Raw genomic sequence first — 27,948 nt, 5'->3', positions numbered from 1 at the left:
AACAGAGAGGAAAAGTACAGCAGTAGTACATAGAGAAATATTCAATTTCAAGCCCTTTAGCAATATCATCTAAACAAATTGCCAGTTCACTGTTGAATTCTCGATGGAAACAAACAGCTGATCAGGGACGCAAGCTTGGCTTGGCACTGGCTTGGCCGTTCATACAGAGCCAAAAGCCGCTGCAGCAAACTGGATTGCGGATCGTATTGAGACAAAATATTTTATACACTTCTGTTTTCTTTGTTTCATTTCTCTAATTGCTCTTGTGATGGCGTGGACCGCGCTTCGTGATCTCATGTACCGGCGCACTGCTTTTAAGTTTAGTATGGCGCACGATAATACATGATTGCGTGCTTTAATTTAAAAAGGTTCGCGAGTATGGCAGCAACACTGCAATGTCGGGAAGAGGCACGGGGAAGAGGATAGTAGTAGAACCAGTAGCAGCTGCATGTCCGGGTGGAGCGACTGATGCCCAGATGGAGGAATGTCAACCCGATGCCTTTTGTGTTGGCCGTTCTGGCAGTTCTGCCGACTTTATAGAAAGAGACAACCCCGTCGCTTGTCCTCTTCTCTTTTCCTTCGGGCATCAGCGACAACATTGACGGACGACGTGTTCGACTTCACCGTGCACGTGAGTATAGGTTGGTTTTTCATTGGAGTGAATTCTTGTTCAGATTTGCAACTTGTCGACTTCATCCTGATCACCTGTCACCGGCAATAAGTCACATACGTGTGATATTTAGGTGAAATAAATGATAATGCACATTTTCTGCTCTATTTGCGTGACTTAGCTACACCAGGACATGAGGTAAAGCCTTTGTCGCCTAGCCACTAGCAGGCAAGATCGATCACTCGCATCCTTCAGTTCACGAATCAACGCGCCTGCCTTAAAATTAGTAAGCTGCTCGCAAAGAAATCTTACCGAGGCAATTTTGTTTTCTGTGAACAATGCACCGTAGATTTGTCTTGAATAACAAAAAAAAAAAACTTGAAAAATAAATGTCGCGACCTTTTAGAAAACGCCGTGTCTAAGAGCTAGGCGCGGCATTTTGTAAAAGGCTCATTAAATTCAGTATGTTTTCGTAGTTTCTGCTTGAAATTATTATTGTCTATGAACTTCATGACCCAATCTTTTGCTTTGGCTGAAAATCTCGGCGGCAAAAACTTTGTTCAGTGTCCCTTTAAGGGCAGGTGTAGATGCCATCATTTCAGTCGCAAATCTTTTTGCTAGTCGGTCGGCTAATTAACAATAAGGGTACTAACTAGAGTTCCAGATTTCATCAGCAACACATCGTCATGGCTTCATCAGATGCTGCATTATATACATTCTATCCTCGTTTTTTAATAGGTGTACCGTATGGTCCACTGTTACAGGAAACAAGCGAGCTCATGGACAGTGAGCCATGTGGTGCTAACTGGCAGCGAGGCTTGTGAATTGGACGCATGCGCATAGAATCGGGGTGCGCCCAGTTTTGTCTGCCATTTCTCCGCCTGTACGCATGACAGCATTGGAAAGCGCATCCGTATTTTAGCTGCGCAATTTATCTAGCCCAGTGCCTCCTGCTTCAGGGATTTCCTGTGAGCACAAAAAATGCATGATTTTAATCGTTGCTGCAGTGTTTTACAAGTTGTCACCGTAAAGCACATCATATTTTTCGCATAATGCTCGCTGCAACTAGCAAGTTTCGATGACTCAAAATGCTGTTCAGGTCTGATGTAGCAAACATTTTAAGCTCGTCCTCGTGACCATGAAGTATTGGTTTATTAAATAATGGAAGGCAGAGTTGGTATCAGTTGATTTACAGTGTGAAAATGAAAAGTGCGAAGGACCGTGCCTCGCAAGTAAGCCCCGAGAGCATGAGCAGAGAAGTAGCAGATGAGGATGCTCATGCGCTGCATTTCCAAATCTCACCAGCACTAATGCTTGACGGACTGCTGGCCATGCACTAGCGTGTTCTTTCTGAAACAGGACTTTGGCCCTGTAAGCAAGTTCTTGAAGGGCATAAGTAAAACCTAGAATGGGCCCCCTAAATGCACCCATCCTTGAACCATTGGGCTTATGAATTAGTGCCCTTTTCAAAATACAACTATTCTGAGCTATAAATTGTGACAGAACAGTGCACGAAGTTTAAAAATGGGAAAAAAGTTTTTAAATGTCCCCTTTATACATAGTGTTCCTGTGATGTCACTTCTGCCCTTGTCGCCTTCTCCCGCCATGCCCGGGTAACTCTCTGGGTACCTACGGCGTTTACGTGCTGCAGTGCGGTTTGTTGGGGGCTCGTCATCTGTTGCTGTGAACGATGTGGAAGCATTGTGGTTTTTTGTTGTCTTACTTTAACGAGCTCATTGGATTAGGAAGGCCTCGCTCGTTCACTCGATACAAGATCAGATAATCAAGATGTGTGACACATATACCAGCCACGGCGTACACCGGCTGCCCGCCACAACCTATGAGGGCCTATTATCTTGCTTTCACTACAAATTGCCTGGCCCAAAAACAAGTGAAAGCTCAAAATCTCTCGAGCCGCAATTTTAAAAGTGGATGTGGGAAGCGCAGCTGCTCCCATCGAAAACTAGTCATGCAGAGCTAGGCAAGTTTACAAGATATAATATTATGAATATATTGTCATGGCCTAAGCCACCAAAGTAGCAATGCCCCCCCCCCCCCCCCAAGTGTTTTAAACAGTGCTGATGTTGAGCTTGAGCCTCTTTGATTGCAATTTGTGGAAATAGTCGAGGAAAATATTATATAAGGCAGATAGCGACTTTGCGTGGTGTGTGCCGCGGTAATGCCAGTCATCACTTTATTTTTCGCGTATGCTTTAACACACTTTTCACTTTGTATTTTGCTTTTGTTGTACGCTAATGTACAGTGGAGTCACTGAACATGATAGAGACCGTGTATAGAATTAATTGACTAATTAAAAAAAATCCTGACGCCCAACTTGAGCCGATCGGCTATACTTCAAAGTGAACTAATATTGTTTCCCATTCTTTATAGTTTGTTTCAATGCAATACCAAATCTCCGATATCGCCATCACGATTTTAACCGCCTTCCTCGCTATCATGATTTTAACTGCGGACAAGTTTGTATGTACAGTATCTTGGTAAGCTATATCTGTTTGCAGGTAAATACTTGGCTATGGCACTTACCCGTAATGAAGTTGCACCTGAAGATGCAAATATTGCAAAGTTTCTTCAAGTAGCTTTTGTTAATCTGCACCAGCCAAATACGCTGGTACTTTTAGGAAAATCGGAATGTGCGTTCTCAATTTCAGGTTATAACTTTCAGCGAAGAAACACCCTAAGCTCTGCTTCCTCTGCGTGGACTACTAAATCAACTTGCCTCACTAGCAGCTCATAATTTCTCAAACTTGCATTGTGAGGCAAAACTAAACGGGTGCAAGCACGAGGAGACAACATGGCAGTTGTAGGCGATAGATTCGGTTTGTGCCCGGGCATGTTGGTGGCGCATTTCGGAAGTGACGAAAAGGCGCTGCGAGATGCACGTGCACACTTTGTATAGTTGCTGTATTGGACAGCAAACTTTTTTTCTTATCTGAGCAGTTTTACCAAAGGAAGCTTCATCATATGGCGTGATAAATGAAACGAATCCACAGGTTGAACCACATCATAGCCTCGCTGTGCTTTTGTACTTTTTTTAGCTCGCAAAATTTATTTGTACATATAAGTGACAACTTGCCAGTAATAAGGCAGCACTTGTTTCTTTACCATATGATCATCTCCGGTGTGCTGCTGCCTCAATATTTTAAATTCTAAGCATTTACACCATTGTATGCTAACTTTTCCTTCAAAGTGAGACAAGCCACATGTGTATCGTAGATCAAGAAGCATGCCAGTTTTACGTACTTGCAAGGTAAACATCAGAAATGCACAGTTGATCAAAAATACTAGTTTAATAGTGCATCTACATAACAGAGCACCTGTGGCACCTCGGGAACAAGATAATGCCACATATGTTACAAGAGATAATTAAAAAAGACAGGGGACGTTCTGTGAACAAATAGAAGCAAAAATAAAATGGCACGTGGCAGCGAGCGAAGGCGGCAAGGGGGGGGGGAGCCCGTGGGACTTCAGCGGCTGAACGTAAAATGTGTGTTTAATATGTGGGAGAAAAAAAAATTCAAAATTTTGGCGACTGAAATGAGGGTGACTTAGTCAGTGCACTCATGACGAGAGTAAACACGGTTATTATTATTTATTTTTTTTTTCAAATCTATTTTGAAAGCCACAAAAAATCTGTATGTGGTGCAGCCTAACAGAAGGTCCGTGAAGGCAAATTATGAATTCGTCGTTGTACAAAGGCCTTTTTTTTTTTTCTTGCGCACCATCCCCGCCGCGGTGGTCTAGTGGCTAAGGTACTCGGCTGCTGACCCGCAGGGCGCTGGTTCGAATCCCGGCTGCGGCGGCTGCATTTCCGATGGAGGCGGGAATGTTGTAGGCCCGTGTGCTCAGATTAAGGTGCACGTTAAAGAACCCCAGGTGGTCTAAATTTTCGGAGCCCTCCACTACGGCGTCTATCATAATCATATAGTGGTTTTGGGACGTTAAACCCCACATATCAATCAATCAATCATGCGCACCATAAATAGTGCTCAAAATTTAATTGCATATGTTGTTTTCATCCTCACTGTATTCCGTGCTGTTTATGGTGTAAAAAAAGAAAAGTAGCACGCTGAAGTGGTGCTGCTTTTGGGCAACAGTTGAAAATGGCGGGGTGCATGAATGCGGAATACTGCCGCTTACACTCAAATCACTCTTGTGGTCACCTCCCACTGTTTGCAGCATGTGTTGTGTATACACAGCTGCATATTTCCTAGCTAGAAAAATTTGATTTGAGGTGTTTCACGCCATTTTCCATGTAACTATTCCACAATATCACACACTGATCAGCAGGCTTTCAATTGCGCTGAAGGACACAGGTGCCATAAAATTCATAGTCGATTCTTTCAAGAAACCGTATGTAAAGGCTGAAGCTTCATGCGTACATACACACACACATACCATATTGTTTTTTGTACTTTATGAAAGCTGCGAAGGTCTTATGTGCCTCCAAGCGTAACCTGTCTTATTTATTCTCCATCACCGCAAAAGTTTTGTGAGTTTCAAATAAAAGTACTTTGCGCATGGCCACTTTTGGGTAATTTTTTTGTGTAGGTGTTATTTGAGCAGCCTACAGTGTTTACTTTATAAGCCTGTATGTATATGTTGCATTATAAGAATGCAGAATGTGTGTAGCTGTACAATATAGATGAAGTGTAAAAATTAAGTGTGTCTATTGTAGTGTTCTTGCAACCAATCTTACCTTCGTATTCTAGAACGTCCCTCCACTCAACGCTTCACCTTCACTTGAGATGGCTGATGGGAGCGCCGTCTCTAAGCAGAGAAAATTGCTGCATGTCAGCAATAATCTGCTGTTTCTCGAGTAGCGCAGCGTCGCTTTCAAACGAGCAGCGGCACAGTGCTCAACTCTGTCAAGTGAAGGGTGAAAGTCGAGTCGGGGAGCGTTTATGAATATGGGGGTTAGTTTTGTTGTCTTGTTAACCTGCCATTAACACTGGATTGATGCTACTTTGCTCTAGCTGTACAGTGCTCTCCAAGGCTCAAGGAGGCACCGCACGGGGAAGGCTCGGAGCAAACCATGCGTGAGTTTCCTTTCATTGTTACACTATGCACGTATTAAGTGATAGACTTTAATGTATGCTATTTGTATTGTGCAAGTTTTTGGGGACATACAACTTCCAACACTTATATGTTCTGACGAAAATCACGCAAGAATGAGAGAAGCTTGTGCAAAAATTATGCAAGAGTGTTAGAAGCTTTTGCAGAAGTCTGTGAAATGAAGTTTTGGAATTTTGTGGCAATGTGTCATTGTACAGTGGTCAACAGTCTTGCTCAGCATGCTTGACTGCAGGGCTCCCGGCTGCACAGGCGCATCTACGGAGTGCCTGATGCATGATGGGCCAAATGTCAGCCTGCACACTGGTGCCTCTTATCCCCGTTTGTCTGTTACATCAGTGTCTCTTGTAAAGGGGATCAACTGTGCTACCTTCTTTTTTCGAATGTAATGAGTTCTTTTTCCAGATTATTGTTGTTTTAAAGTAGAGCCTCACATTTCTATCAAATACTGAGGATTCTATTTTTCCTTCTAGATGCTATGAAGTCACTCCTTGTGTTACAATAGAGTGAACACTGTTATGAGAAAAGCTACTTTATGGAGTTAACTCACTCCATATTGACTTAACACACAGAATTGGTGAAAACTACACTCCATTCCAGCTGCATTAGGAATAATATTCATTTACATACTTCTGTTTCTTTTGTTTGTTTGTTGGCTGGAGGTTTGGAGTATAGGGTGGCCAAAGGGCACTGTGTAGTCTTTCTTCATCTTCCCAATTTTGTGAACATCAATTGATTGCCGTATGGGAAGCAGCCAGCATGCTGAAACAGCGGTGCAAGCATGCAAGATGTTCACCATTGCATGCAGTCAGTTGCTGTGAGCAACCTACTGCATACAATTAACTGCGAGTGGTGAACTAACGCTGCACTATGTGTGCCTCCTGGAAAGCTGCAATGGTAAAGTGCCACAATCGTATAGTAACATGGATAACATCGCAATTTGTTTGTTGAATAATTTTGCAACAGAATCAATGGAGTTTTGGATAAATTTTTGTATCTGCCTGGTTCATCAAAGCTACAGAGTCAAATGCTGTATATACTCGCGTATTATGTGTACTTTTTTGTCAATCCGGTCATGTGCGAAGCTAGTAGGAATCGCTGGCCTGAAAGCTCAACTGGGAATATATGTTGCAGGCGCTGTCACAGCTGTCTCAAAGCGGATTGTCATTTGTTTGCTAAGCCTGTTCAAATGCCCCCATTTTCTTGAAGTTCTTCCGAACAGTGCTCACAAAAACCAGTTCCCACGACAGGGTTATACCAGAGAACATAAGTACTTTCCAATAATTGTCGGGAACCCAACGTAAAGTAAGATGCAGACAAGGAAGCGCGATGCCAACACAGTGCTGTGTGTGTCGCCCTTCATGTGTGTGTGTGTCCATTCCTTGTCCCAGTCTTCTATTGCGTTGTGTTCCCTCCGATATCTAACCAACACACCCAAGCTTCTATGCTAAGTCTTATTCAACGCACTCTTCTGCTGGCTCCCATACTGAATATTGCATGTCGAAGAACTCCACGCTGATGTGCTTAGCGGTAGCACGGTTTCAGTTTTCTTCGGTAAGCTTTATAACAGCAATCTGCCTCGTATATAATTATTGTAGCCTATCACAAGGAACGGTAAAAACGCAATGGCCAGATGGCGAAATCGAAAAAAAAAATGAGTGCGAAAACCTGCCTCATCTAGCTGATGTGACAGGTCCTTGCACGCGTTCAACATCTGTGCTGTGTCTCGGGAATACATTCTTGCCGTGGAAGAGGTGGGAAGATAGGAGGCAAACCTTTAGGCATTTCGGACTACACATAAACAGGTTTCAGTTTTCAAGTTCGATATTCTAGGGAAAGCATAAAAGTTCATGGAAGAAGGGACCTTGCACTCAGTCCATTTTGTGTAAGACTGCACTCGCCTGCTCGACAAGAGATGTGCCTGATCAGAGCATCATGAAGTCAAATGTGTCTGTGTGTGTGCTGGCAAGGTGGCTCGGGCTGGTTGGGGAGGGCAAAGTATGCGAGCAAAAAGTTTCTTGTAGTAAAGCAGGCTGGCTAATTATACTGGTGAGCAAATTATGTGAGGATGCAAATTGTGCGAGTAAATATGGTATGTACTCTTGTATGTTTCAGCTCTATTGCTACGGATCCTGCGGATCCAACTTGGCATCCGGCAGCAACAAAGAGAGGTTCTGCAGGAGGTGCGACAGCTGAAGCACAAGGTACGGCTCTTGTCCGTGCCTCAGCACGCCCAGCCAGCATAGCGCCCCTCTGACCTTCCCCGGCTGCCTGCTGGTACGATTGGAGAAGTGGAGGCAGCAGAGGCAGCTGTGCAGAGTACAGCTGTGGCTGCGGCTTTGGTGTATATTTCTTGATTTTTAATATGCCTATGTAACATGCAGAAATTTAGTACTGCTTTAAGATACTGTGTTTCGGGAAACAAACTAGTCAGGTTATCTCATGAGCCACTGTACTGCAGTCGAATATGAATAATTCGTACTCAAAGAGGCCAGAAAATTTGTTCAAATTAAAAGAAGTTCAAAGTAATGAAAGTTACCGTAATTACTTGAATCTAACACGCACCTTTTTTCCGGTTAAGAGAGTTCATAAATCGCATGTGCGTTAGAATCGAGTACGAACAAAAAAAATGAATATGGTCATTCTATTGCCATCGCCACTTACAAAATGGCCGCCCCCTACGTGCGTCCGCATGGCACGTCGGTAATTTCTGCCTATGTGTTTCCCATGCGCGGCACTTCATACGTGTGCTGAGGAGTTCGTCATCTTGTAGTACATTAGCATCGACGGCATGGTAGGGCCGACTCCGAAAACTCGACGAGTGCACCACAATGCTGCTTTTAAAAGAAAAGTCGTCGTGTGTGCCGGAACGGACAGACATCGGGCCGCATCGCGGTCATTCGGAGTTCCCGAAACGTGCGTGCGGGACTGGCGGAAACAAAAGCAGAATATTGTCGACAGCAAAGATTCACGCAAAGGCTTCAGTGGACCACAGCAGGGTCGGTTTCCACAAATTGAAGAGCTGCTCGGCGAGTATGTGATTAAGCAATGAGCGGCACAGCGGCCCGTGACGACAGAACTGCTCCAAGTGCAGGCTATGCAGTTAGCCTTAGAAAAAGAGCTTATGCAGAGCCATTTTAAAGCGAGCAGGTGCTGGCTAACGAACTTTATGAAGAGAAAAGGCTTTTCCCTCCGAAGGCGAACGGGCATATGCCGGAAGTTGCCGGAGGAGTACGAAGAAAAGCTTCAGAGTCTTCAGAGGTTCCTCCTAAACTTGCGGCACAACAACGGCTACCTGCTTGGGCAAATCGGGAATGCCAATCACACGCCTCTTTACTTCGACATGCCTGGCACCACAACCGTCTAGGAGAAGGGGGCGAAGCAAGTTTGTGTACTGACATCGGGCCACGGTAAAACTAGAGTGACAGCAATGCTCTATTGCATGTCAGATAGGCATAAGCTTCCCCGGTACTTCATATTTAAACGCAAGACGCTCTCAAAAAGAGTCGTTTTCGCGAGTGGTGTGATCAAGCGGGCCAACGAGAAAAAAGGGTGCGCGTCGCAACCGATGTCTTAGTTTTTTTTTTTTTTTTTTTTGTCGTGGAAACCGGGCGCGCGTTACAATCGAGGGCGCGGTAGAATAGAGTAAATACGCTAAACGAGAGGAGGGCTCACCATGCAGTGATGCATGTGCATGGAGAAGTTTTATTCACAAATTACAGGACATCCGTCATTAATTAAAGTAGTCAATACATGTCTGTACACGTTGGCCTTGCAACGAGTCAACAAGTTTTGCGTGCAGTTTGCAAAGCATTTGTACTTCGGCTTCAGTATTCTCCTGGCAAAAGAAGTTGCGCGCGGCAATGTCCAGTGCTGACACACTTCGAAGACAACCGTGTTTCCACTGTTACCATCTGCGCTGCAGCCGGAGCGTGGCCAGCACATGATGAGAATGGAGGAGCGTCTCCACCTGGAGAAAAGCAGATCGGCATTCGAGAGAGAAACACTCCGCGGCAGCTTTCTGTTTTTTTTTCTCTCTTCATGCGCGATGTTGAAAGGAGAAGAGTCTCTACATAGCAGGAACGAAAAACAAGGAAGCGTGACACCGGCGCGTTGCAGATCGGCATGAGAGAGCCAACTCTCTGCGACAGCTTTTTTTCCCCTCTTTCTCTTCATGCGCAGTACTAAGAGGAGAAGGGTCTCTGCGTGGTAGGGACGAAAAAAGCCGAAGCGGGGCACAGGAATGTCGCAGATTGGCATTTGGCAAACATTCCACCGCAGTCTTTTCTTTCCTTTTCTTCTTCAAGCACAGCGATGAGGTGTCTGAAGTGCCACCGTAGGATTGGGCGGGGTGCTGAGAGCATTTTCGGAGCGCGGTATAGCTTTGATAGGACCACAGCGTCAGTTCGAATTAAGTGTGTTGGAATTAATGAGATTCGACTGTATTTACTATAGTCTGTGAAGTCCGAGTGAACTGTCCTAAGCTAGCAGACGATGTAGGCGGCATCGTGTGTTTGATGGGCAGTGACTAGCAGTAGCCTGCTTAAAACAGACATTCAGTAATTTTGTTCATTTATCACCCTATTTCGTGTCCGCTGCGGCTCTCTCTACTTTGAGCTACAGTTCACCCTGCCTTGTGTTAGCCGATTTCTTACTTTTTTAAAAATCTAACATGCACCCAATTTCGCAGTGTAAAGAAAAATGCACCTTTGTTTATTGTGATGAGATTTCTATAGCGACATGCCTCTTTGTTGGCTATCACAGAAAAATATAAACAGCAAATGGTGCGACCATCTAGTGCAACCTTTATTTTTCTATCAGTTTCATCTATGACCAAGATTTGGTCGCTCTAAGGTTGCCTCTTAGTACGCCTTGATCATGTTCATTTATCTTGTTGTGCTCTGCTTACAATGCATTGATTAAAAACATGTTCAAGCTTCTTTTTGAATTCCACATATTTTATCGTTTTTCACCTGTAGAAGCTACTCCTGGTCAACATTCAGGCAAAGACGTTGTAACCTCAAAGAAACGTGTATTGGAATTTGAGCACTGTACAAAGTAATTATACTATTTCATAGCTAGAATCAATATTTATTAAGGGTTATAACAGTGTTGTATTTGATTTCATAACAGCGAAACTGCATTCAGAGAAGGACTCTGAAAGGTTCTCACACTGAGTGTGAGAGGGCTGATGTGGAAACCATTTTAGGTCAAGTGAGTTGAAGTTAGCGTAAAAAAACAATGAAATGTTGTGATGCCCAAAAATTCAAGTTGTTGTTTTCAGTGTCCTGTTCTTGCAGATTTTTATCATGAAAACATTTCGATGTGCTGTTGCGTTTACCCCATCTATGCTTTTTGCATTTTTTTACAGCGCAAGCACCTCCTGCAGATTGGGGGACGTGGCCTCCGAGAAATTGGTGTGAATGCCATGAAGGCTGTATTGGCACATGATGTGCAAGTGCTGTACAGCCTTCATGGCAGAAAAGGGAAAAGGGCCTTTGTGAACCTGAGGCTCTGTAGATTAGTGACAGGTTAGACTTGTTCATTGTTTTATGTGTGTGTACCCTTGTGTATTCTCTGTACTGCAGTGCTTCATGTGTACTATGGTATTTCTGTTCTTGTATGCAGATGTCATCTGCCAAAAAGCAGGGTGCGACCAGGCGGAGGCCCTCAACTTTATTAAGAGGTGGCTGCCAGGGTCTGGTGATCGCTGTGGGGGCAGGAAGCGGCGCTTCAGAGAAGCATTTGTTGTGGAGCAGCCCGATGATCCCCACTCTCAGAGTGCAGATTATCGGCTGCTCGCGGCAGCTGGCTTCCTGCCCAGCCACAGCAGCCAGGGCCTTGACAGCACCACTGTCACTGTGCCCCCAACGCAAGCTGGCCTGCAGTAGAGCGGGCCTTTTTTAGTTGTGTATATATATTTTTCAATGTATACATTTTTTGTTGTACCAAATAAATAAAAAACAAACAAAAAATAAATAGTCTGCAGACTGTCGGTGGTGCACTGTTCGGCTAGCTTATGCTGATTCGGAAGCACCATCACCATGTTTTAGTTACAAAAAAATGCTCTAAACTATGAATATTCTCGATTACCATGTGGGGGACATATGTGGGGATTGCAAGTGGGGAACATACGCTTTCAACATTTACTTCCTAACGACTTTTTTCGATCTGCTGTACCAAATACCAGTACCAAATAAAGCACTCGCTATTGCAAAAGATAAATTGGTAAAAAATAAACTACACTTCTAGTGTTAGCAAAGGGAATGAGGTATAAAAGATGAAATAGATCGAGTAACTGCTTTCAGTTCTCAGCATTCAATTTTTTGTTGCCCCTAGTATACAGGGCTGCAAAGCTACAAGAGCGGGTCATCGAGGCATATTGTTTAAATCTTCCGGTAAGAAAAATTCCCTACTAATAATGGTTACATAATGGCAAGTCAATCAGTAGCCAATATTCGTCGTGCAGGAAACATTGGTGTAATAACGGCATTTGATTGGCTGCAATGTGGCCCTGGATTGGTCCAATGTCGGTCGTACATCCGTAGCCAATATTCGTCGTGCAGCAAACATCGGCGTAAAAATGGCATGTGATTGGCTGAAATATGGCCCAATGTTGGCCGAACATTGGCAGCTTTGTCGGCAATACGACGGGCCTTCGTCGGCCCAATGTTGGTTGCATACTGGCTAAAACATCGGCAAAACGTCGGCCCATCAATGGCTTGAACGTCGGCCCGACATTGGAAGAAGTTGCACTTCCGACGTCGGCCCGACGTCGGTGCCGATGTTAGCCGATGTTGGTCCAAGATTGGTCCAACGGCGGCGTGCTGCCTGGGTACGAGCAATAATAACCGCCTGTATCTTCTCGCAGAACTGAAGTAAAGTATTTTTCGACGGACACTGCTGCATACAGCGGAATGCGTGTATTTCCAACACGTGGTTGCTTTTTTTGCATATGAGCAAGACTAACCACCTGTATCTTCTGACAGAACGGAAATAAAGTATTTTTCGGCGGACACCGTGGCAGACAGCAGAGTGCATGTAATTCCAGCATGTGCTTGTTTTTTTCGCGTACGAGCAAAAATCACCGCCTGTATCTTTTGGCAGAACTGAAGTGAAGTATTTTTCGGTGGACACCGCGGCAGACAGCAGAGTGCGTGTAATTCCAGCATGTGCTTGCTTTTTTTGCGTACGAGCAATAAAAACCGCCTGTATCTTCTGGCTGAACTGAAGTAAAGAAGGTTTCAAAGGACACCGCAATAGACAGCCGAGTGCGTGTATTTCCAACACGTGGTTCCTTTTTTTGCGTATGAGCAAGAATAACAGCCTGTATCTTCTGGCACAACGGAAATAAAGTATTTTTCGGCAGACACCGCGGCAGACAGCAGAGTGCGTGTAATTACTGCATGCGTTTGTTCTTTTTTCGCGTACGGGCAAGAATCACCGCCTGTGTCTTCTGGCAGAACTGAAGTAAAGTATTTTCAACGGACACCGCGGCAGACAGCAGAGTGTGTGTAAATCCAGCATGTGCTTGCTTTTTTGCGTACGAGCAAGAATAACCGCCTGTATCTTCTGGCAGAACTGAAGTAAAGTATTCTACGGCGGACACCGCGGCAGACCGCAGAGTGCGTGTAAATCTAGCATGTGGTTGTTTTTTTTTCGCGTACGAGCAAGAATCACGGCCTGTATCTTCTGGCAGAACTGAAGTAAAGTATTTTTCAACGGACACCGCGGCAGACAGAAGAGTGTGTGTAAACCCAGCATGTGCTTGCTTTTTTGCTTAAGAGCAAGAATAACCGCCTGTATCTTCTTGCAGAACTGAAGTAAAGTATTCTACGGCGGACACCGCGGCAGACAGCAGAGTATGTGTAATTACAGCATGTGCTTGTTTTTTTTCGCGTACGGGCAAGAATCACGGCCTGTATCTTCTGGCAGAACTGATGTAAAGTATTTTTCAACGCACACCACGGCAGACAGCAGAATGTGTGTAATTCCAGAATGCGCTTGCTTTTTTGCGTAAGAGCAAGAATAACCGCCTGTATCTCAAGGCAGAACTGAAGTAAAGTATTCTAAGGTGGACACCGCGGCAGACAGCAGAGTGCGTGTAATTCCAGCATGTGCTTGTTTTTCTTCGCGTACGAGCAAGAATCACCGCCTGTATCATCTGGCAGAATTGCAGTAAAGTATTTTTCGGTAGACACCACGTAAGACAGCACAGTGCGTGTAATTACAGCATGTGCTTGTTTTTTTTTGCGCGTACGAGCAAAAATGACCATCTGTATCTTCTGGCAGAAGTGAAGTGAGGTATTTTTTGGCGGACACCGCGGCAGACAGCAGAGTGCGTGTAATTCGAGCATGTGCTTGCATTTTTCGCGAACGAGCAAGAATAACCGCCTGTATCTTCTGGCAGAACTGAAGTAAAGTATTTTTCGGTGGAAACCGTGGCAGAGAGAAGTGTGCGTGTATTTCCAACACGTGGTTGCTTTTTTGCGTATGAGCAAGACTAAGTGCCTGTATCTTCTGACAGAACGAAAATAAAGTATTTTTCGGCAGACACTGCGGCAGACAGCACAGTGCGTGTAATTCTAGCATGTGGTTGTTTTTTTCGAGTATGAGCAAGAATCACCGCCTGTATCTTCTGGCAGAACTGAAGTTGAAGTATTTTTCGGTGGACACCGCGGCAGACAGCAGAGTGCGTGTAATTCCAGCTTGTGCTTGCTTTTTTTGCGTACGAGCATTAATAACTGCCTGTATCTTCTGGCTGAACTGAAGTAAAGAAGGTTTCAACGAACACCGCAGCAGAAAGCAGATTGCGTGTATTTCCAACACGTGGTTGCTTTGTTGCGTATGAGCAAGAATAACCACCTGTATCTTCTGGCACAACGGAAATAAAGTATTTTTCGGCAGACACCACGGCAGACAGCAGAGTGCGTGTAAATACTGCATGTGCTTGATTTTTTTGCCTACAAGCAAGAATAACCGCATGTATTATCTGGCAGAACTGAAGTAAATTATTTTTCGATGGGAACCGCGGCAGACAGCAGAGAGCGTGTCTTTCCATCATGTGCATGCTTTTTTGCGTATGAGCAAGAATAACAGCCTGTATCTTCTGGGAGAACTGAAGTAAAGTATTTTTCGGCGGACACCACGGGAGACGGCAGAGTGCGTGTAATTTCAGCATGTGCTTGCTTTTTTGCGTACGAGCAGGAATAACCGCCTGTAACTTCTGGCAGAACTGATGTAAAGTATTCTAAGGTGGACACCGCGGCAGACAGCAGAGTGCGTGTAATTCCAGCATGTGCTTGTTTTTCTTCGCGTACGGGCAAGAATCACCGCCTGTATCATCTGGCAGAATTGCAGTAAAGTATTTTTCGGTAGACACCACGTAAGACAGCACAGTGCGTGTAATTACAGCATGTGCTTGTTTTTTGCGCGTACGAGCAAAAATGACCATCTGTATCTTCTGGCAGAAGTGAAGTGAAGTATTTTTCGGCGGACACCGTGGCAGACAGCAGAGTGCTTGTAATTCGAGCATGTGCTTGCATTTTTTGCGAATGAGCAAGAATAACCGCCTGCATCTTCTGGCAGAACTGAAGTAAAGTATTTTTCGGTGGAAACCGTGGCAGAGAGAAGTGTGCGTGTATTTCCAACACGTGGTTTCTTTTTTTGCGTATGAGCAAGAATAACCGCCTGTATCTTCTGGCAGAACTGAAGTAAAGTATATTTCGACGGACACCACGGCAGACAGCAGAGTTAGTGTAATTCAAGAATGTGCTTGCTTTTTTGCGTACGAGCAAGAATAACCACCGGTATCTTCTCACAGAATTGAAGTAAACTATTTTTCGGTAGAGACCGAGAAAGACAGCAGAGTGCGTGTATTTCCAGCATGTGCTTACTTTTCTTACAAACGAGCAAGAATAACTGCCTGTATCTTCGGGCAGAACTGAAGTAAAGTACTTTTCGGTGGACACCGCGGCAGACAGTAGAGTGCGTGTAATTCCAGCTTTTGCTTGCTTTTTTAGCGTACGAGCAAGAATAACTGCCTGTATCTTGTGGCACAACTGAAATAAAGTATTTTTTGGCGGACCCTGCGGCAGACAACAAAGTGCGTGTATTTCCAGCATGTGCTTGCTTTTTTGACGTACGAGCTAGAATAACCGCATGAATCTTCTGGCAGAACTGAAGTAAAATATTATTCAATGGACACCACGGCAGACAGCAGAGTACGTGTTATGCCAGCATGTGTTTGCTTTTTTATGCGTACGAGCATTAATAACCGCCTGTATCTTCTCGCAGAACTGAAGTAAAGTATTTTTCGACGGACACTGCTGCATACAGCGGAATGCGTGTATTTCCAACACGTGGTTGCTTTTTTTTGCGTATGAGCAAGACTAACCACCTGTATCTTCTGACAGAACGAAAATAAAGTATTTTTCGGCGGACACCGCGGCAGACAGCAGAGTGCATGTAATTCCAGCATGTGCTTGTTTTTTTCGCGTACGAGCAAAAATCACCGCCTGTATCGTTTGGCAGAACTGAAGTGAAGTATTTTTCGGTGGACACCGCGGCACACAGCAGAGTGCGTGTAATTCCAGCATGTGCTTGCTTTTTTTGCGTACGAGCAATAAAAACCGCCTGTATCTTCTGGCTGAACTGAAGTAAAGAAGGTTTCAAAGGACACTGCAGCAGACAGCCGAATGCATGTATTTCCAACACGTGGTTCCTTTTTTTGCGTATGAGCAAGAATAACCGCCTGTATCTTCTGGCACAACGGAAATAAAGTATTTTTCGGCAGACACCGCGGCAGACAGCAGAGTGCGTGTAATTACTGCATGCGTTTTTTTTTGCGTATGGGCAAGAATCACCGCCTGTATCTTCTGGCAGAACTGAAGTAAAGTATTTTCAACGGACACCGCGGCAGACAGCAGAGTGTGTGTAAATCCAGCATGTGCTTGCTTTTTTGCGTATGAGCAAGAATAACCGCCTGTATCTTCTGGCAAAACTGAAGTAAAGTATTCTACGGCGGACACCGCGGCAGACCGCAGAGTGCGTGTAAATCTAGCATGTGGTTGTTTTTTTTCGCGTACGAGCAAGAATCACGGCCTGTGTCTTCTGGCAGAACTGAAGTAAAGTATTTTTGAACGGACACCGCGGCAGACAGAAGAGTGTGTGTAAACCCAGCATGTGCTTGCTTTTTTGCTTAAAAGCAAGAATAACCGCCTGTATCTTCTTGCAGAACTGAAGTGAAGTATTCTGCGGCGGACACCGCGGCAGACGGCAGAGTGTGTGTAATTCCAGCATGTGCTTGTTTTTCTTCGCGTACGAGCAAGAATCACCGCCTGTATCATCTGGCAGAATTGCAGTAAAGTATTTTTCGGTAGACACCACGTAAGACAGCACAGTGCGCGTAATTACAGCATGTGCTTGTTTTTTTTGCGCGTACGAGCAAAAATGACCATCTGTATGTTCTGGCAGAACTGAAGTAAAGTATTTTTCGGCGGAAACCGTGGCAGAGAGAAGTGGGCGTGTGTTTCCAACACGTGGTTTCTTTTTTTTGCGTATAAGCAAGAATAACCGCCTGTATCTTCTGGCAGAACTGAAGTAAACTATTTTTCGGTAGACACCGCGAAAGACAGCAGAGTGCGTGTATTTCCAGCATGTTCTTGCTTTTCTTACATACGAGAAAGAATAACTGCCTGTATCTTCGGGCAGAACTGAAGTAAAGTACTTTTCGGTGGACACCGTGGCAGATAGTAGAGTGTGTGTAATTCCAGCTTGTGCTTGTTTCTTTTGCGTACGAGCAAGAATAACCGCCTGTATCTTGTGGCACAACTGAAATAAAGTATTATTCAACGGAGACCGCTACAGACAGCGGAGTGCGTGTATTTCCAACACGTGGTTGCTTTTTTTGCGTATGAGCAAGACTAACCGCCTGTATCTTCTGACAGAACGGAAATAAAGTATTTTTCGGCGGACACCGTGGCAGACAGCAGAGTGCGTGTAATTCCAGCATGTGGTTGTTTTTTTTTCGCGTACGAGCAAGAATCACCGCCTGTATCTTCTGGCAGAACTGAAGTTGACGTATTTTTCGGTGGACACCGCGGCAGACAGCAGAGTGCGTGTAATTCCAGCATGTGCTTGCTTTTTTGCGTACGAGCAATATTAACCGCCTGTATCTTCTGGCTGAACTGAAGTGAAGAAGGTTTCAACGGACACCGCAGCAGACAGCAGAGTGCGTGTATTTTTCAACGCGTGGTTTCTTTGTTGCGTATGAGCAAGAATAACCACCTGTATCTTCTGGCACAACGGAAATAAAGTATTTTTCGGCAGACACCGCGGCAGACAGCAGAGTGCGTGTAAATACTGCATGCGTTTGTTTTTTTTTCGCGTACGGGCAAGAATCACCGCCTGTATCTTCTGGCAGAACTGAAGTAAAATATTATTCAATGGACACCACGGCAGACAGCAGAGTACGTGTTATGCCAGCATGTGCTTGCTTTTTTATGCGTACGAGCAATAATAACTGCCTGTATCTTCTCGCAGAACTGAAGTAAAGTATTTTTCGACGGACACTGCTGCATACAGCGGAATGCGTGTATTTCCAACACGTGGTTGCTTTTTTTGCGTATGAGCAAGACTAACCACCTGTATCTTCTGAAAGAACGAAAATAAAGTATTTTTCGGCGGACACCGCAGCAGACAGCAGAGTGCATGTAATTCCAGCATGTGCTTGTTTTTTTCGCGTACGAGCAAGAATCACCGCCTGTATCTTTTGGCAGATCTGTAGTGAAGTATTTTTCGGTGGACACTGCGGCAGACAGCAGAGTGCGTGTAATTCCAGCATGTGCTTGCTTTTTTTGCGTACGAGCATTAATAATCGCCTGTATCTTCTGGCTGAACTGAAATAAAGAAGGTTTCAAAGGACACCGCGGCAGACAGCAGAGTGCGTGTAATTCCAGCATGTGCTTGCTTTTTTGCGTACGAGCAATATTAACCGCCTGTATCTTCTGGCTGAACTGAAGTGAAGAAGGTTTCAACGGACACCGCAGCAGACATCAGAGTGCGCGTATTTTTCAACGCGTGGTTGCTTTGTTGCGTATGAGCAAGAATAACCGCCTGTATCTTCTGGCAGAACTGAAGTAAACTATTTTTCGGTAGACACCGCGAAAGACAGCAGAGTGCGTGTATTTCCAGCATGTTCTTGCTTTTCTTACATACGAGAAAGAATAACTGCCTGTATCTTCGGGCAGAACTGAAGTAAAGTACTTTTCGGTGGACACCGTGGCAGATAGTAGAGTGTGTGTAATTCCAGCTTGTGCTTGTTTCTTTTGCGTACGAGCAAGAATAACCGCCTGTATCTTGTGGCACAACTGAAATAAAGTATTATTCAACGGAGACCGCTACAGACAGCGGAGTGCGTGTATTTCCAACACGTGGTTGCTTTTTTTGCGTATGAGCAAGACTAACCGCCTGTATCTTCTGACAGAACGGAAATAAAGTATTTTTCGGCGGACACCGTGGCAGACAGCAGAGTGCGTGTAATTCCAGCATGTGGTTGTTTTTTTTCCGCGTACGAGCAAGAATCACCGCCTGTATCTTCTGGCAGAACTGAAGTTGACGTATTTTTCGGTGGACACCGCGGCAGACAGCAGAGTGCGTGTAATTCCAGCATGTGCTTGCTTTTTTGCGTACGAGCAATATTAACCGCCTGTATCTTCTGGCTGAACTGAAGTGAAGAAGGTTTCAACGGACACCGCAGCAGACAGCAGAGTGCGTGTATTTTTCAACGCGTGGTTGCTTTGTTGCGTATGAGCAAGAATAACCACCTGTATCTTCTGGCACAACGGAAATAAAGTAGTTTTCGGCAGACACCGCGGCAGACAGCAGAGTGCGTGTAATTACTGCATGCGTTTGTTTTTTTTCGCGTACGGGCAAGACTCACCGCCTGTATCTTCTGGCAGAACTGAAGTAAAGTATTTTCAACGGACACCGCGGCAGACAGCAGAGTGTGTGTAAATCCAGCATGTGCTTGCTTTTTTGCGTACGAGTAAGAAAAACCGCCTGTATCTTCTGGCAAAACTGAAGTAAAGTATTCTACGGCGGACACCGCGGCAGACCGCAGAGTGCGTGTAAATCTAGCATGTGGTTGTTTTTTTTCGCGTACGAGCAAGAATCACGGCCTGTATCTTCTGGCAGAACTGAAGTAAAGTATTTTTCAACGGACACCGCGGCAGACAGAAGAGTGTGTGTAAACCCAGCATGTGCTTGCTTTTTTGCTTAAAAGCAAGAATAACCGCCTGTATCTTCTTGCAGAACTGAAGTAAAGTATTCTGCGGCGGACACCGCGGCAGACAGCAGAGTGTGTGTAATTACAGCATGTGCTTGTTTTTTTTCGCGTACGGGCAAGAATCACGGCCTGTATCTTCTGGCAGAACTGATGTAAAGTATTTTTCAACGCACACCGCGGCAGACAGCAGAATGTGTGTAATTCCAGAATGCGCTTGCTTTTTTGCGTAAGAGCAAGAATAACCGCCTGTATCTCAAGGCAGAACTGAAGTAAAGTATTCTAAGGTGGACACCGCGGCAGGCAGCAGAGTGCGTGTAATTCCAGCATGTGCTTGTTTTTCTTCGCGTACGAGCAAGAATCACCGCCTGTATCATCTGGCAGAATTGCAGTAAAGTATTTTTCGGTAGACACCACGTAAGACAGCACAGTGCGTGTAATGACAGAATGTGCTTGTTTTTTTTGCGCGTACGAGCAAAAATGACCATCTGTATCTTCCGGCAGAAGTGAAGTGAAGTATTTTTCGGCGGACACCGCGGCAGACAGCAGAGTGCGTGTAATTCGAGCATGTGCTTGCATTTTTTGCGAACGAGCAAGAATAACCGCCTGTATCTTCTGGCAGAACTGAAGTAAAGTATTTTTTGGTGGAAACCGTGGCAGAGAGAAATGTGCGTGTATTTCCAACACGTGGTTTCTTTTTTTGCGTATGAGCAAGAATAACCGCCTGTATCTTCTGGCAGAACTGAAGTAAAGTATATTTCGATGGACACCACGGCAGACAGCAGAGTTAGTGTAATTCAAGAATGTGCTTGCTTTTTTGCGTACGAGCAAGAATAACCGCCTGTATCTTCTCACAGAATTGAAGTAAACTATTTTTTGGTAGAGACCGAGAAAGACAGTGAAGTGCGTGTAATTCCAGCTTTTGCTTGCTTTTTTTGCGTACGAGCAAGAATAACCGCCTGTCTCTTGTGGAACAACTGAAGTAAAGTATTTTTTGGCGGACCCTGCGGAAGACAACAAAGTGCGTGTATTTCCAGCATGTGCTTGCTTTTTTGACGTACGAGCTAGAATAACCGCATGAATCTTCTGGCAGAACTGAAGTAAAATATTATTCAATGGACACCACGGCAGACAGCAGAGTACGTGTTATGCCAGCATGTGTTTGCTTTTTTATGCGTACGAGCAATAATAACCGCCTGTATCTTCTCGCAGAACTGAAGTAAAGTATTTTTCGACGGACACTGCTGCATACAGCGGAATGCGTGTATTTCCAACACGTGGTTGCTTTTTTTGCATATGAGCAAGGCTAACCACCTGTATCTTCTGACAGAACGGAAATAAAGTATTTTTCGGCGGACACCGTGGCAGACAGCAGAGTGCATGTAATTCCAGCATGTGCTTGTTTTTTTCGCGTACGAGCAAAAATCACCGCCTGTATCTTTTGGCAGAACTGAAGTGAAGTATTTTTCGGTGGACACCGTGGCAGACAGCAGAGTGCTTGTAATTCGAGCATGTGCTTGCATTTTTTGCGAATGAGCAAGAATAACCGCCTGTATCTTCTGGCAGAACTGAAGTAAAGTATTTTTCGGTGGAAACCGTGGCAGAGAGAAGTGTGCGTGTATTTCCAACACGTGGTTTCTTTTTTTGCGTATGAGCAAGAATAACCGCCTGTATCTTCTGGCAGAACTGAAGTAAAGTATATTTCGACGGACACCACGGCAGACAGCAGAGTTAGTGTAATTCAAGAATGTGCTTGCTTTTTTGCGTACGAGCAAGAATAACCACCGGTATCTTCTCACAGAATTGAAGTAAACTATTTTTCGGTAGAGACCGAGAAAGACAGCAGAGTGCGTGTATTTCCAGCATGTGCTTACTTTTCTTACAAACGAGCAAGAATAACTGCCTGTATCTTCGGGCAGAACTGAAGTAAAGTACTTTTCGGTGGACACCGCGGCAGACAGTAGAGTGCGTGTAATTCCAGCTTTTGCTTGCTTTTTTAGCGTACGAGCAAGAATAACTGCCTGTATCTTGTGGCACAACTGAAATAAAGTATTTTTTGGCGGACCCTGCGGCAGACAACAAAGTGCGTGTATTTCCAGCATGTGCTTGCTTTTTTGACGTACGAGCTAGAATAACCGCATGAATCTTCTGGCAGAACTGAAGTAAAATATTATTCAATGGACACCACGGCAGACAGCAGAGTACGTGTTATGCCAGCATGTGTTTGCTTTTTTATGCGTACGAGCATTAATAACCGCCTGTATCTTCTCGCAGAACTGAAGTAAAGTATTTTTCGACGGACACTGCTGCATACAGCGGAATGCGTGTATTTCCAACACGTGGTTGCTTTTTTTTGCGTATGAGCAAGACTAACCACCTGTATCTTCTGACAGAACGAAAATAAAGTATTTTTCGGCGGACACCGCGGCAGACAGCAGAGTGCATGTAATTCCAGCATGTGCTTGTTTTTTTCGCGTACGAGCAAAAATCACCGCCTGTATCGTTTGGCAGAACTGAAGTGAAGTATTTTTCGGTGGACACCGCGGCACACAGCAGAGTGCGTGTAATTCCAGCATGTGCTTGCTTTTTTTGCGTACGAGCAATAAAAACCGCCTGTATCTTCTGGCTGAACTGAAGTAAAGAAGGTTTCAAAGGACACCGCAGCAGACAGCCGAATGCATGTATTTCCAACACGTGGTTCCTTTTTTTGCGTATGAGCAAGAATAACCGCCTGTATCTTCTGGCACAACGGAAATAAAGTATTTTTCGGCAGACACCGCGGCAGACAGCAGAGTGCGTGTAATTACTGCATGCGTTTTTTTTTGCGTATGGGCAAGAATCACCGCCTGTATCTTCTGGCAGAACTGAAGTAAAGTATTTTCAACGGACACCGCGGCAGACAGCAGAGTGTGTGTAAATCCAGCATGTGCTTGCTTTTTTGCGTATGAGCAAGAATAACCGCCTGTATCTTCTGGCAAAACTGAAGTAAAGTATTCTACGGCGGACACCGCGGCAGACCGCAGAGTGCGTGTAAATCTAGCATGTGGTTGTTTTTTTTCGCGTACGAGCAAGAATCACGGCCTGTGTCTTCTGGCAGAACTGAAGTAAAGTATTTTTCAACGGACACCGCGGCAGACAGAAGAGTGTGTGTAAACCCAGCATGTGCTTGCTTTTTTGCTTAAAAGCAAGAATAACCGCCTGTATCTTCTTGCAGAACTGAAGTGAAGTATTCTGCGGCGGACACCGCGGCAGACGGCAGAGTGTGTGTAATTCCAGCATGTGCTTGTTTTTCTTCGCGTACGAGCAAGAATCACCGCCTGTATCATCTGGCAGAATTGCAGTAAAGTATTTTTCGGTAGACACCACGTAAGACAGCACAGTGCGTGTAATTACAGCATGTGCTTGTTTTTTTTGCGCGTACGAGCAAAAATGACCATCTGTATGTTCTGGCAGAACTGAAGTAAAGTATTTTTCGGCGGAAACCGTGGCAGAGAGAAGTGGGCGTGTGTTTCCAACACGTGGTTTCTTTTTTTTGCGTATAAGCAAGAATAACCGCCTGTATCTTCTGGCAGAACTGAAGTAAACTATTTTTCGGTAGACACCGCGAAAGACAGCAGAGTGCGTGTATTTCCAGCATGTTCTTGCTTTTCTTACATACGAGAAAGAATAACTGCCTGTATCTTCGGGCAGAACTGAAGTAAAGTACTTTTCGGTGGACACCGTGGCAGATAGTAGAGTGTGTGTAATTCCAGCTTGTGCTTGTTTCTTTTGCGTACGAGCAAGAATAACCGCCTGTATCTTGTGGCACAACTGAAATAAAGTATTATTCAACGGAGACCGCTACAGACAGCGGAGTGCGTGTATTTCCAACACGTGGTTGCTTTTTTTGCGTATGAGCAAGACTAACCGCCTGTATCTTCTGACAGAACGGAAATAAAGTATTTTTCGGCGGACACCGTGGCAGACAGCAGAGTGCGTGTAATTCCAGCATGTGGTTGTTTTTTTTTCGCGTACGAGCAAGAATCACCGCCTGTATCTTCTGGCAGAACTGAAGTTGACGTATTTTTCGGTGGACACCGCGGCAGACAGCAGAGTGCGTGTAATTCCAGCATGTGCTTGCTTTTTTGCGTACGAGCAATATTAACCGCCTGTATCTTCTGGCTGAACTGAAGTGAAGAAGGTTTCAACGGACACCGCAGCAGACAGCAGAGTGCGTGTATTTTTCAACGCGTGGTTTCTTTGTTGCGTATGAGCAAGAATAACCACCTGTATCTTCTGGCACAACGGAAATAAAGTATTTTTCGGCAGACACCGCGGCAGACAGCAGAGTGCGTGTAAATACTGCATGCGTTTGTTTTTTTTTCGCGTACGGGCAAGAATCACCGCCTGTATCTTCTGGCAGAACTGAAGTAAAATATTATTCAATGGACACCACGGCAGACAGCAGAGTACGTGTTATGCCAGCATGTGCTTGCTTTTTTATGCGTACGAGCAATAATAACTGCCTGTATCTTCTCGCAGAACTGAAGTAAAGTATTTTTCGACGGACACTGCTGCATACAGCGGAATGCGTGTATTTCCAACACGTGGTTGCTTTTTTTGCGTATGAGCAAGACTAACCACCTGTATCTTCTGAAAGAACGAAAATAAAGTATTTTTCGGCGGACACCGCAGCAGACAGCAGAGTGCATGTAATTCCAGCATGTGCTTGTTTTTTTCGCGTACGAGCAAGAATCACCGCCTGTATCTTTTGGCAGATCTGTAGTGAAGTATTTTTCGGTGGACACTGCGGCAGACAGCAGAGTGCGTGTAATTCCAGCATGTGCTTGCTTTTTTTGCGTACGAGCATTAATAATCGCCTGTATCTTCTGGCTGAACTGAAATAAAGAAGGTTTCAAAGGACACCGCGGCAGACAGCAGAGTGCGTGTAATTCCAGCATGTGCTTGCTTTTTTGCGTACGAGCAATATTAACCGCCTGTATTTTCTGGCTGAACTGAAGTGAAGAAGGTTTCAACGGACACCGCAGCAGACATCAGAGTGCGTGTATTTTTCAACGCGTGATTGCTTTGTTGCGTATGAGCAAGAATAACCGCCTGTATCTTCTGGCAGAACTGAAGTAAACTATTTTTCGGTAGACACCGCGAAAGACAGCAGAGTGCGTGTATTTCCAGCATGTTCTTGCTTTTCTTACATACGAGAAAGAATAACTGCCTGTATCTTCGGGCAGAACTGAAGTAAAGTACTTTTCGGTGGACACCGTGGCAGATAGTAGAGTGTGTGTAATTCCAGCTTGTGCTTGTTTCTTTTGCGTACGAGCAAGAATAACCGCCTGTATCTTGTGGCACAACTGAAATAAAGTATTATTCAACGGAGACCGCTACAGACAGCGGAGTGCGTGTATTTCCAACACGTGGTTGCTTTTTTTGCGTATGAGCAAGACTAACCGCCTGTATCTTCTGACAGAACGGAAATAAAGTATTTTTCGGCGGACACCGTGGCAGACAGCAGAGTGCGTGTAATTCCAGCATGTGGTTGTTTTTTTTCCGCGTACGAGCAAGAATCACCGCCTGTATCTTCTGGCAGAACTGAAGTTGACGTATTTTTCGGTGGACACCGCGGCAGACAGCAGAGTGCGTGTAATTCCAGCATGTGCTTGCTTTTTTGCGTACGAGCAATATTAACCGCCTGTATCTTCTGGCTGAACTGAAGTGAAGAAGGTTTCAACGGACACCGCAGCAGACAGCAGAGTGCGTGTATTTTTCAACGCGTGGTTGCTTTGTTGCGTATGAGCAAGAATAACCACCTGTATCTTCTGGCACAACGGAAATAAAGTAGTTTTCGGCAGACACCGCGGCAGACAGCAGAGTGCGTGTAATTACTGCATGCGTTTGTTTTTTTTCGCGTACGGGCAAGACTCACCGCCTGTATCTTCTGGCAGAACTGAAGTAAAGTATTTTCAACGGACACCGCGGCAGACAGCAGAGTGTGTGTAAATCCAGCATGTGCTTGCTTTTTTGCGTACGAGTAAGAATAACCGCCTGTATCTTCTGGCAAAACTGAAGTAAAGTATTCTACGGCGGACACCGCGGCAGACCGCAGAGTGCGTGTAAATCTAGCATGTGGTTGTTTTTTTTCGCGTACGAGCAAGAATCACGGCCTGTATCTTCTGGCAGAACTGAAGTAAAGTATTTTTCAACGGACACCGCGGCAGACAGAAGAGTGTGTGTAAACCCAGCATGTGCTTGCTTTTTTGCTTAAAAGCAAGAATAACCGCCTGTATCTTCTTGCAGAACTGAAGTAAAGTATTCTGCGGCGGACACCGCGGCAGACAGCAGAGTGTGTGTAATTACAGCATGTGCTTGTTTTTTTTCGCGTACGGGCAAGAATCACGGCCTGTATCTTCTGGCAGAACTGATGTAAAGTATTTTTCAACGCACACCGCGGCAGACAGCAGAATGTGTGTAATTCCAGAATGCGCTTGCTTTTTTGCGTAAGAGCAAGAATAACCGCCTGTATCTCAAGGCAGAACTGAAGTAAAGTATTCTAAGGTGGACACCGCGGCAGGCAGCAGAGTGCGTGTAATTCCAGCATGTGCTTGTTTTTCTTCGCGTACGAGCAAGAATCACCGCCTGTATCATCTGGCAGAATTGCAGTAAAGTATTTTTCGGTAGACACCACGTAAGACAGCACAGTGCGTGTAATGACAGAATGTGCTTGTTTTTTTTGCGCGTACGAGCAAAAATGACCATCTGTATCTTCCGGCAGAAGTGAAGTGAAGTATTTTTCGGCGGACACCGCGGCAGACAGCAGAGTGCGTGTAATTCGAGCATGTGCTTGCATTTTTTGCGAACGAGCAAGAATAACCGCCTGTATCTTCTGGCAGAACTGAAGTAAAGTATTTTTTGGTGGAAACCGTGGCAGAGAGAAATGTGCGTGTATTTCCAACACGTGGTTTCTTTTTTTGCGTATGAGCAAGAATAACCGCCTGTATCTTCTGGCAGAACTGAAGTAAAGTATATTTCGATGGACACCACGGCAGACAGCAGAGTTAGTGTAATTCAAGAATGTGCTTGCTTTTTTGCGTACGAGCAAGAATAACCGCCTGTATCTTCTCACAGAATTGAAGTAAACTATTTTTTGGTAGAGACCGAGAAAGACAGTGAAGTGCGTGTAATTCCAGCTTTTGCTTGCTTTTTTTGCGTACGAGCAAGAATAACCGCCTGTCTCTTGTGGAACAACTGAAGTAAAGTATTTTTTGGCGGACCCTGCGGAAGACAACAAAGTGCGTGTATTTCCAGCATGTGCTTGCTTTTTTGACGTACGAGCTAGAATAACCGCATGAATCTTCTGGCAGAACTGAAGTAAAATATTATTCAATGGACACCACGGCAGACAGCAGAGTACGTGTTATGCCAGCATGTGTTTGCTTTTTTATGCGTACGAGCAATAATAACCGCCTGTATCTTCTCGCAGAACTGAAGTAAAGTATTTTTCGACGGACACTGCTGCATACAGCGGAATGCGTGTATTTCGACACGTGGTTGCTTTTTTTGCATATGAGCAAGGCTAACCACCTGTATCTTCTGACAGAACGGAAATAAAGTATTTTTCGGCGGACACCGTGGCAGACAGCAGAGTGCATGTAATTCCAGCATGTGCTTGTTTTTTTCGCGTACGAGCAAAAATCACCGCCTGTATCTTTTGGCAGAACTGAAGTGAAGTATTTTTCGGTGGACACCGCGGCAGACAGCAGAGTGCGTGTAATTCCAGCATGTGCTTGCTTTTTTTGCGTACGAGCAATAAAAACCGCCTGTATCTTCTGGCTGAACTGAAGTAAAGAAGGTTTCAAAGGACACCGCAGCAGACAGCCGAGTGCGTGTATTTCCAACACGTGGTTCCTTTTTTTGCGTATGAGCAAGAATAACCGCCTGTATCTTCTGGCACAACGGAAATAAAGTATTT

General features: G+C 44.9%; 1 protein-coding gene across 2 annotated transcripts; it reads left to right on the top strand.

Annotated features, from left to right (window-relative positions):
• The first annotated feature begins 249 nt into the window (after nucleotides 1–249).
• LOC142767704 (uncharacterized) lies at nucleotides 250–11,673 on the top strand. Of its 2 annotated transcripts, none has more exons than XM_075869910.1 (5): nucleotides 250–631; nucleotides 5,613–5,667; nucleotides 7,817–7,905; nucleotides 11,073–11,232; nucleotides 11,330–11,673. In XM_075869910.1, the coding sequence occupies exons 1-5, from the start codon at nucleotides 485–487 to the stop codon at nucleotides 11,590–11,592; spliced, it is 714 nt and encodes a 237-aa protein (XP_075726025.1). In that variant the 5' UTR covers nucleotides 250–484; the 3' UTR covers nucleotides 11,593–11,673. The 2 variants fall into 2 exon arrangements, with proteins under 2 accessions (XP_075726025.1, XP_075726026.1); XM_075869911.1 differs by having other exon boundaries at nucleotides 497–631; nucleotides 5,605–5,667.
• The last annotated feature ends 16,275 nt before the right edge of the window (nucleotides 11,674–27,948 follow it).

This window comes from Rhipicephalus microplus, chromosome 7 (assembly GCF_043290135.1).
Source record: "Rhipicephalus microplus isolate Deutch F79 chromosome 7, USDA_Rmic, whole genome shotgun sequence".
Classification (NCBI taxonomy): domain Eukaryota; kingdom Metazoa; phylum Arthropoda; class Arachnida; order Ixodida; family Ixodidae; genus Rhipicephalus; species Rhipicephalus microplus.
The sequence above is the reverse complement of the archived record's forward strand: the minus strand, read 5'-3'. Positions and strand labels throughout refer to the sequence as shown.

Bases quoted from the DNA above. Each gene is read 5' to 3' on its own strand.
- LOC142767704 (XM_075869910.1), top strand. From the start codon at position 485: ATGTCAACCCGATGCCTTTTGTGTTGGCCGTTCTGGCAGTTCTGCCGA. The intron at 632-5,612 runs GTGAGTATAGGT...CTAGCTGTACAG, and splicing joins TGTTCGACTTCACCGTGCAC to TGCTCTCCAAGGCTCAAGGA. The intron at 11,233-11,329 runs GTTAGACTTGTT...TCTTGTATGCAG, and splicing joins GCTCTGTAGATTAGTGACAG to ATGTCATCTGCCAAAAAGCA.